The sequence below is a fragment of the Hevea brasiliensis genome, chromosome 14, assembly GCF_030052815.1.
Source record: "Hevea brasiliensis isolate MT/VB/25A 57/8 chromosome 14, ASM3005281v1, whole genome shotgun sequence".
Taxonomy (NCBI): Eukaryota; Viridiplantae; Streptophyta; class Magnoliopsida; order Malpighiales; family Euphorbiaceae; genus Hevea; species Hevea brasiliensis.
Window position 1 is genome coordinate 66,886,448 of NC_079506.1, and position 10,349 is coordinate 66,896,796.

A 10,349-nucleotide genomic window follows, 5' to 3' on the forward strand; every position below is an offset into this window, starting at 1 on the left:
GATTCTAATGCTCCACTTAAAAGTTCTTTCCATAGTCATTTTCTTTGCCTTTTATTTTCACTCTATAATTATTCCATTTAATTTGTGCCTAAGGTTTGATTGGTTTCCCCAACATTATTTTCATCTATTAAAATTTTATTTTAATATTTATTGTCTCAATTTTTTTCACATTATTCAATCCTATTGCTTTCAAAACCTCCATACTGATTTAAGCATGAGAGTGATCACATTAATCATCACTAGTTTCTTACTTCTGTATTTATTTTGCAAACTATGGAGGTTAATTCGTAGATCTTGAAGGTAACACAATCATCACTAATCAAATCATGCAACATCAATGAAATTGAGGTTGTTGACGAGTGCAAGTAGGCATGCTATTTTGATTTTCAATCATTTGTAGCCAATTTTTCAAAGCGGATTTAAAAAATTGCAGCATGTGATTTAGTGCAATATTATTTAAGGGATAAATATTTCATTTTCATCAAATTAGTATAATAAATTTTATGCCATTATCACATCGTTTAATGTTAATGTTACATCAACATTCTGTTAACGGAAGCATAGACAGTGTTACCATATAAAACTAATAAAAATGAAAATTTTACGACTTAAAAAATAATGCCCTAAACAACAAATTACATTTTTCAAATTACCCTTTCTTTCAAAACACATTCAATACTCTAATAACATTATGTCACCCTTCCTTCTAATGATTTCTTTTTTTTTTCTTTTTATATATACTACTAAATTTAATCATTCATATTCATTGTTTAATGTTAAACCTGTTAAATGAATACAAAATTATATTATATAAAATAAAAGAATTGTAGGTATTGAAGGTAAAATAGTTTTATAAAAAAAAATAATAATTGAGAAATGAAGAGCTTTTTTTTTTATTCAATTTTTAACAAGATAGAGTTTGAAAGAAAATTTTTCTCTTTCCTCCTTTTCTTTCCCCCATAGCCCATTCAAAACAAAACCTAAAAAGCAGCTTTTGGAATTTTAGAATGTTGTTCCCTAAGGTCACATAGAGATATGGCTTTGGTTCAAAAGATTAGCTCACGAGTCAGTGACTAATGACCATGGTTACAACTTAGAGAAACTGCAGTTGTGATCTGCAGATCATTTATTCATTAGAGAAGTTACTTGACATATATTTTTCATCTTTGCGACTCCTTGCCCCTCAGAATAACACCCAAAGCAGGAGTGGGAGGGTTTTCATAATGTTCCAGAGTAAACTACCTTCACTCTAGTGCTAAGGTAACTTTTAAATCGGCAATACTTGTAACTAGAAAATTTAGGTTCAGGCTTCTATGATACACACACACACACACACACACACACAAAATGTAGAAACAATCTTGGAAATGGTAATCTCTCAAGTTCCAGATACTACATCTTGCATACATTATCTCTGCAAACAAAAGTGAAATCCCATAACAACTAAAAGTCTAAAATTCTATAACAGAAGACAATGAATGTTTCAGAATCTTATATTCGCAAATCATCAGTCAAACCAACCTTGGCACTAAATCAGATGATCTCCTTTTGTTAATTTATTGCTGAGCACATTGCACCCTCTGGCCACCACCATGCATATCTTCATCCTCATCATATGCCTCTTGGGCCTGTTGTTGCCTTCTTCGCATCTCCTCGTCAAAGTTCACATCATGTAAAGTTGTCTCCTCACATTCATCCAGCTCCATGTCAGACAGCTGGACTGATGTTCTTGAGGGAAGAACTGCCTCTAGGGCTTTGCACTGATCAGGGGGCAGAGAGTCTGGGAAATCAACACTGAAATGAATGTACAGTTTCCCCCTCATGAACGGCCTCTGATACATTGGCATTCCTTCATCATTTATGGCCTTGAATTGATCTGTGTTGGAACAAAGACACAAGCATTAATCACCAGCCACTTAAAGGACAAACGAAATATTAACATCTGCAACTACTTGACCAACAAAACTAGCATTTTATAGAAAACCTATTAATCACATACAGGGTTCACCAAGATCAGAATCTGGATTTTGTGAAGTGAGCACATAGAGAATTGAGCAGCTAAAATTGCTGGACTATGGCACTTTCTTGAAACCCATGTAATACTGTTGATTCACAAATTACATGCCATAACAAGTACATAAATGCAAGAAAAAAAAAATTGAAAAATTGGATGAGGAAAATATTAAAGCTGAATAGAAGAAAAATGCTGCTTGCCATTTTAAAAAGAGGTTTCTTCATAATACATCAAAAGTCAGAAGGATAATTGTAAGTGAACAACTAAGCACAAAGAGGCCATGAATAATAGTAGTTCTGGCAACTACTGCATAAAATTAAAACTCTTATTGAATGCACCTGAACAGAAAAGCCATCAATGTGTAGAGCAACTTACCAGGCTTCACTACCTCCCCAGGTTGGGATTTTATGAGGAGTTGTCTTCCATCTAAATGGGTTAAAATAAAATGGAAGCCACAAAGTGCCTCTGTAAGAGATAAAGTGTGATCAACAATTAGGTCATCACCCTTACGCTTAAACTTAGGATGCTCCTTTTGCTGAAGGACAAAAACAATGTCCCCTGTGATAGTATCAGGCTGCACAAATAGCACAAAACAATGAGGATGTAAGAAACAGGTACATAAATTTTTATTTTTTTAAAAAAAAATCCAGCTAGTGTTCTGTGACCCACAGCTTCATCAGCTTCTCCAGGGAAAGTAATCCTCTGTCCATTTTGCATACCCTTCTCAACAATAACTTCCAGCACTTTCTTCTCCTGAACAACCTTTTCACCTTTACATTGAGGGCAGCGATCCTTATCATTAATGGTCTCACCAGTACCCTTACATTCATTACAAGGATGCTGCATTTGCTGGATCATAGAGGGACCAAGTTGTCTTATGGAGACCTTCATTCCAGAACCTTGACAACCCGAACATTTCATTGATGCACCTGATTTGGACCCTTTACTGCAATTTTCAACAAAATAATCAAGCCACTCATAAAATACAAAACTCAACACACCAACCATATTCCAACACTAACCCTTTGCACTTGGAGCAGATAACGTTACGGGAAAGAGACAGCTTCTTGGAGGTGCCATTGTAGAGATCTTCCAAAGAAACCTTGAGAGGATGGATGACATCCTCACCCCTCCTCTGCCTACGACCTCTGCTGCTACTGCCACCTGCAAGAAACAAAATTCTCAAGTAAAAAATGCTTAGCATTCATGGCACAAATCCAAAATACAAGATTTAATGGTTAGTAATCCTTACCACCAAATGGGTTGCCACCAAAGAAGGATTGGAAAATGTCAAACGGATCATGAGCACTAGCTCCACCGCCCATTCCCTCCTTAAGGGCGTCCTCTCCATATTGATCATATATCTCACGTTTCTCTGGGTCACTCAAAACCTCATAAGCTTGGGCCAACTCTTTGAACTGCAAGGTGGGCACAAATACACAAGTTTAATAAAAAAAATATAAAATAAAAAAACAACCATTACAGTGACAACTACAATATGTAACCATCCAATTTTCACCATGAACTCGTAGTAAACTGGAAATTAAACGTTAAAAATATCAAACTACTAAATTTCCCCTGAAATTGTCAAAATTTGTTCCTAGAGTATATCAGCATCAAAACTCAACTTATCAGCAAACAAATCATCAAAAGATAACTTTTATAAACCCACAACATCCCAATATTGTGCAACCATAATCACAAAACCCCAATAAATAACCATAAGATCAGATCTATACCTGAAAGAACAAAACTGACCCTCACAATCAACACAAAAATAAATAAATAAATAAATAAACAAATAAGTTCAGGAGCCATTAACCAAGTCAACGTGAATAGATACCAATTCCGCAAGCTGATCCATCAACAGAAAGCAAAACCAAACATAAACACAACATTACAGGAACAATATGTATATATAGACCTTTTCAGGATCACCACCCTTGTCAGGATGGTTCTTGATGGCAGCTTTTCTATAAGCCTTCTTTAGATCATCCTGTGAAGCGTTCTTTGAGACTCCAAGAATCTCATAGTACTTGGTGTTATCGCTTTTTTTCGGTGCTCTTCCAAACATCTTCTCCCCTTGCTTTTATCACTAAAAGATCCTAAACAAAGACCCAATACAAAAATGAAGAACAAGAAACCAAAGAAACAAAGAAATCATAGACAAGAAACCAAGAAACGAAATTTAATTATAAAAAATTGTTTTAAAAAAAAGGAAACGTACAGATTGTTAGATTCGTTTACAGAGAGCCCCAGAAACAAAAGCTAGCCGGCGAAGTGAGAGAGAAAGAGGGTTGCAGTTGGAGTCGGATCTGATTATATAGGCAGAAAATGGACGGTGGAGATTTAAGGCTTATTATGGTAGATGATGGGTAGGTTTATATTTTTATTTTTATAAATTTACTCGACTTATAAATTCATGGTTTAAAATTTTTTTATACAATTTATTTTATTTTTTATATAAGATAATATTATTATTATATATTATTTTTAATAGCTAATTAAAATTAATTATCCATTGATATAATTATATTTTACTTTGAATTAATAAATTATATTATTTTAATCAATTAAAATATTATAAATAAAATATATAAAATAAAATTTTTAATATATATTACTTTAGTGATTAAAATATTATAAATAAAATATTATTTGTATTGGAATATGAATATTTTTATTTTATAAATTAAAATTTATCATTTGCAAAAAATTATTTTTAAAATAGTTTTAATTTTTTTAATAAAATTATTATAGTCCATTTAAAATAGATATTATAAAATGAAAAAAAAAATGTGTTTTATTACTTTACTTTATTTTAATGCAATAAAAATTTTAGAATTAAAAATTTTTTATCAGTATATTTTTTTTATTGAGAGAGAGCAAGAAATTGAAGCAAAAATCAAAGAGACACTATAATGTAAATTTTTTTTTTATCTTGTGAATCTCAATTGGTTGATTATGATGACTCAAGTCTTGGTTTATCTAGGTTTCTTAGTGTTTTTATTTTTAACTTTTTCTTGATCAAGGGGGACTAAAATAAAATTTTTACTTTTGAGAAACACAAATTTATTTTTAAAAGTGTCTTCATTGAAAATTTTATCAAATTACCTTTCCAACAGTTTAAACGGATTGAAAATCTGAGTTCGGGTTAAAAGGTTATGAGTTTTTAAAACCTAAATATCCTTTTGCGTCTTTTTTCTAAAGACCCCTTCAACAGCCGAAGTTTGGAACTTCAGCAGCCGAAGTTCACTCTTTAAATGATGGCTTTTGAGTTTTTAAAGTCTAAGTGCCCTTTTTATCCAAAGAGAACTTCGGCAACCGAAGTTCACTTTTTAAATGATATTTTTTTGCTCTCCAACATTCGGTAGCCGAAGTAAAGGACTTCGACAACCAAACCTGGATTTCTGTAACTCAATAAAGCGGGGGTTTGGGTAGTTGAATGGCTATATTTACATTTAATACATCTCTAATGGTCATTTTCTTGCCAAAACTATAAATAGAGACCATTATGACTGGAGAAAAGTGACAATGACTATTTTCTTGAGAACTTATTGTGTTCAAAAGATTTTTTTCTTCTCTCTTTAGAACTTGAGCTTCCATAATTGATTATTAAGAGCTTGATAGTTTGAGCTGTAATTTCTTTGTTCTAAGAATTTGTCCAAAGTTGTTGTGAGTATTTATTATTACTTGAGTGTGATAAGGCATTAAATTGCTCTTAAGTATAAAGGGATTTGTAAAAGAGCAAGGGTTTGCTCTCGTGGTAATTATAAGTGATTTATTCTTCACCCAAAGAAGAATTTTAGTAGAGTTAACTTTCAAGGAGGGCCTTGAGGAGAGGATATAGGCTTGGGATAGCCGAACCTCTATAAAATCTCTTGTGCTCTTTCTTTTCTTCCTTTTCTTGTGCACTTCCATCAAAAATCTCCACCTAGCCTTCAAATTTTGTTTAATTAACACCCAATTGACACCCCCCCCCTTCTTGTGTTGCCACAAGGGACAATAAGTGGTATCAGAGCCCGTCTCCATTCAATAAAGATTTAAACATCTTAGAGCACAGATCAATGGCAACCCTTAATGCACAAGAAGGTCAATCGGTGGTAAAACCTCTCTTCTTTGATGGGAATGACTTCTTATATTGGAAAAATATAATGTTTTATTTTCTTGAATTAGAATGAGTTGACTTGTGGGATGTTTTAGAGAATGGCCCATTCACCGCAACTAAAATTGTAAATGGTGTGCATGTAGCTAAGCCAAAGGGTGAATGGATGAGCAAGAGAAAAGAAGAGTACCTCTAAATAATAAAGCTATTCATGTTTTATTTTGTGCACTAAGTAGAAGTGAATATAATAAAGTGTGTATGAAGTCTACTGCAAAAGAAATTTGGAATGCTTTGGTGGTTGTTCATGAGGGTACTAATCAAGTAAAGGAGAATAAGATGGATTCTCTCATCTATCAATATGAGTTGTTCAAGATAAAATTAGATGAAACTATAAGTCAAATGTATGATAGATTTGTGGAGATCATACAGAGAATCAAATCTCTTGGAAAGACATTCACAAATGAGGAGATAGTAACAAAGATACTAGGAAGTCTTCCTAAGGAGCAGCTACCTAAAGTAATCTCACTCAAGGATTCCAAGGATTTGCGCAAGGTGCAACTTGATGAGCTCTTGGGAAATCTCATTGATTATGAGATGGCCCTTAAAAAAGAGCAAGTGGAGGAACCCAATAAGGTCAAGAAGAACATTGCCTTCAAAGTATCTTTCAAAAACTCAAGTGATGAAGATAAAGAGTTTGATGAGGAGGAATTAGCTCTAGTGACAAGGAAAATAAGGAAGATGCTCTTACAAAACAAGAAGTTCATCCCAAAAAGGAACTTCAAGAAAGACAAGGATGAAAGTAGTAAGAGGGATCCTCCCATATGCTTTGAATGCAATAAGCTGGGTCACATTAGAACATATTGTCCCAAATTGAAGAAATTTTTCAAGAAATTCAAGAAGAAGGCTCTCAAAGCAATATGGGATGAATTAAGTTACTCTAAAGATGAAGAGATTGGGGATCAAGTTGCCCAAATGTGCTTCATGGCAATGGAGGAAAGCTCTAATGAGGTAACTTTAAATGATGATGTTGTTGAATTTTCTTATGATGAACTAGTTAGTGCTCTCAAAGTTATGAATGATGAACTAGAATTAAGTCATAAGAAAAATAAAATTTTGAAAAGTGAGCTTGCTAGTTTAAGAAAGGAGAATGAGACCTCATCTAAGGATGATAGACATTTAGATAGTAATGTGCAAAAATCCTTAGATGAGCTCTCATTAGAAAATGAGAAGTTGAGAAATAAAATTACTGAGCTAAAAACTTCTCTTTCCAAATTTGCTAGAGGAAAGGACAAACTTGATGCAATTTTGGACTCTCAAAGGTCTCCTAGCATCAAGTATGGACTTGGCTATAGAAAATTTGCGCAAGTACCTCCTTCCAAGATTATCTTTGTTAAAGCATCTAGTTCTAGCGAGCCTAGTCCAAAGGTGTCCATTCCTAAAGGACGAGAACCAAAGATATCTTGTAACATCCTCACTTACATAGTCTGTAAGTTATACTGTTTCGATGATTGAGGTTGTCTGGGCAGACAGCCAGAATGGGGACAGCTAGGGTACAGACAGCCAGAAAGTCTAGAATAACATTTTGCTGATAGTGAGGAGATATAAAATGATGAAATACAAGGTAAGAAAATACAAGAAAAATTAAGAGAAAATAAAAGAGGCGAAGTGCAAATAGGTTAAACGAGCCGGAACAGTAACGATGGGTGACCGCACTGGGAAGTTATGGCGGGGACTGTTGACTACCCCTGGACCGCGGGAAAATATTTTTGGGACATAATTAAATGTTTATTGAGGTACAATTGACATGGAAAATGTCAAAGGAAATTTAGTAAGTCAGTATAAATGAAAACAAAAATTTAAGAAATCGGTGGGTCAAGGATTAAATCGGTGTTATCGAAAAAATTCGAAATACAACCCGAAGAGGGGCATTTTGGTCAATTGACACCTAGAGTTGACTTTTAACCTAAATGTCCATTAAAAATATATAGTATTAAATTTTTAAAAATTTCATGAAAAATGAAATTTAAAATGGAGTGCAATTAAAAGAGAAATGGGGGATTAATTTGCAAATAGAGAAACATAGATTATAATAATAATTAAAATTAACTTAGTGGAAGATTAGTGGAGTATAAAAGGGACTTAATGGACTTCACTCTCCACTAACTATTTCATTTCTTCAACCTTCCTCTCCCATGGCCGATTTGAAGTTCTCAAGGTTCCTCCATGGACATCCATGAAGCAAGCTTCATTAACCCATGATCAAGCCATTTTTTCCTCTAAGTTTCTTCACTAAAGTTGTTCTACAGATCATGGGCAACACATAGGGAGCAAAAAGGGAAGCATTTGATGAAGTTTGATCAAGCTCCACAAAAGGTTAGTGCTAATTTTCCTTACCTCACTTCATTAAAGTTTGTATTAATGTGGAGATGAGTTGAATGGTGAAGAAATTTGAAGGTTTTGATGAGTTATTGATGTGTACAATTTTTGGCAGCCATGGAAGTGTAAGGTGCTTGATTTATTTTTATGTAAATTTGATGGGAATTAAGGTTAATTGAAGTAAATTGATGTATTAGTGAGTAAATTTCATGTTTTTGATGTGTTTGGGTATTGAATTGGGGAATTGGAGGAAGTGGTAAAATTTTGAGCACTTAGTAAATTTTTAATAGCCTTGATGAACTAAGAAAAGGGTTGTATTTCATGAGATTACTTGATGAATTCTGGTACTAAGAGATTAATGGAAGTGTATATAAATTATTCTTTGGAAACTATGTGTAATTGTTAGGTATTTCGTGTATATTGTGTTGATGTAATTAAGGTTGTAATTAGTGTATTGAGAAATTGTATAAACTATCGAAAATGACCATGTTGAGATGTGATAAATGATGTTTGTGCCTTATAAATCCAAAAATTTGGTAAGAAAAGGTAAGGTGAAGCAAGTAGGATGTGTAACGGTTGTGTATTTGATGAAGTGTATAAGGGCAGTATACAATTAAGCTTATAATCTAATTTGTGTGACCCCAATTGGTATGAGGCCAATTGGAGGTAAAACTAGACTCAATAGGGACCAACTTTCATGTAGAAAGCTTGTCAAAATTCTGTCCAAAAAGTGACTCAAAAAGTGACCTAATCCGGAATTGGTAACTTGAAACCCATAATTTTTTACCATATGAACAGTAGCCAGTATTTTGGCCATAACTCACTTAAAACAGGTCCAAATGACCTGAAATTTATATCATTGGAAAGCTTAGACATAGGGCTACAACTTTAGCAGAGACCACCAAGCCCAGAATGCCATTAAGCAAGTCAAATTGATTGCCTAATTTAGGATACAAAAACTGGCCGAATTGACTTTGACATAAAAATGACCTAATTGTGCAATATAAGTGCAACTTGACCAGCCATAGTAAAATGACTATATTTTGGTCTACACAACTCCAAATGACCTAAAATCAGTGCCAGAAGTTCAATAAGACATAAACCTACAATATTGAAATTTTGACTAGAACCCAGAAATCAAGAGAACTAGGCCAATTAAGTTGATAAAGTTGACACACAAAATCTAAAATTGGTACAATTGACCATTAAGTCTAGAAAATTCAAATAGTTATATCTCCCACAAGAAGTCTCCAATTGTAATGAGCTATACCAATCTAGAAAACTAAGAAAGAGACCTAAAACCTTATTTTAGGCAATTTCCTCAAATTATAAATGTATAAGGCTAGAATTTAAGGTCAAAGTCATTGACCTAATTCAGGACCATGCCAATATAAGACCTTTGAGTCTAAGTCAAGAATTTGACTATAAATAATTCTATAAGACTTGACAAATTACAAGTGAAATTTCTAAATGACTATAAGACATAGGGCAACAAATCCTATGGAGCACACTAGGCCTAAATGTCATTATAAGCGGTCCAAATAAATTAGTAAAGTTCAGAATCAAAATGACTACTAAGGGAACTAAAATTCAGATTTGACCTAGTTATGGTTAATTGACCATAACTTAAGTTATACAACTCAAAATGGAGTAATTCAAAAAGGGAATTAAAGAAGACACAATAAGAAACAATTTGATGAAGAAAATTTTACTAATTTCACCCTATAGCCTGACCCGATGGAACAGTAACCATTGGCTATGAAATCTGAAAATTTGGAATCACATATAATTAGCCCTGAATTAAGTATGAAAATCAATGCCAACGAGTATAAACTCAAAATGAGGAATCCTAGT

General features: G+C 33.3%; 2 protein-coding genes across 2 annotated transcripts; one reads left to right on the forward strand and one right to left on the reverse strand.

The window, feature by feature from the left end:
- Positions 1 to 1,361: 1,361 nt before the first annotated feature.
- LOC110663653 (dnaJ protein homolog) lies at positions 1,362 to 4,382 on the reverse strand. Its single transcript, XM_021823042.2, has 7 exons — positions 4,242 to 4,382; positions 3,939 to 4,119; positions 3,267 to 3,432; positions 3,037 to 3,178; positions 2,684 to 2,960; positions 2,390 to 2,588; positions 1,362 to 1,876 (listed from the first exon to the last, which is right to left on the reverse strand). The coding sequence occupies exons 2-7, from the start codon at positions 4,086 to 4,088 to the stop codon at positions 1,557 to 1,559; spliced, it is 1,254 nt and encodes a 417-aa protein (XP_021678734.2). The 5' UTR covers positions 4,089 to 4,119; positions 4,242 to 4,382; the 3' UTR covers positions 1,362 to 1,556.
- A 1,995-nt stretch (positions 4,383 to 6,377) lies between these two features.
- On the forward strand, positions 6,378 to 7,631 carry LOC131172968 (uncharacterized). The gene has a single exon (XM_058134604.1). The coding sequence runs from the start codon at positions 6,378 to 6,380 to the stop codon at positions 7,629 to 7,631; it is 1,254 nt and encodes a 417-aa protein (XP_057990587.1).
- The last annotated feature ends 2,718 nt before the right edge of the window (positions 7,632 to 10,349 follow it).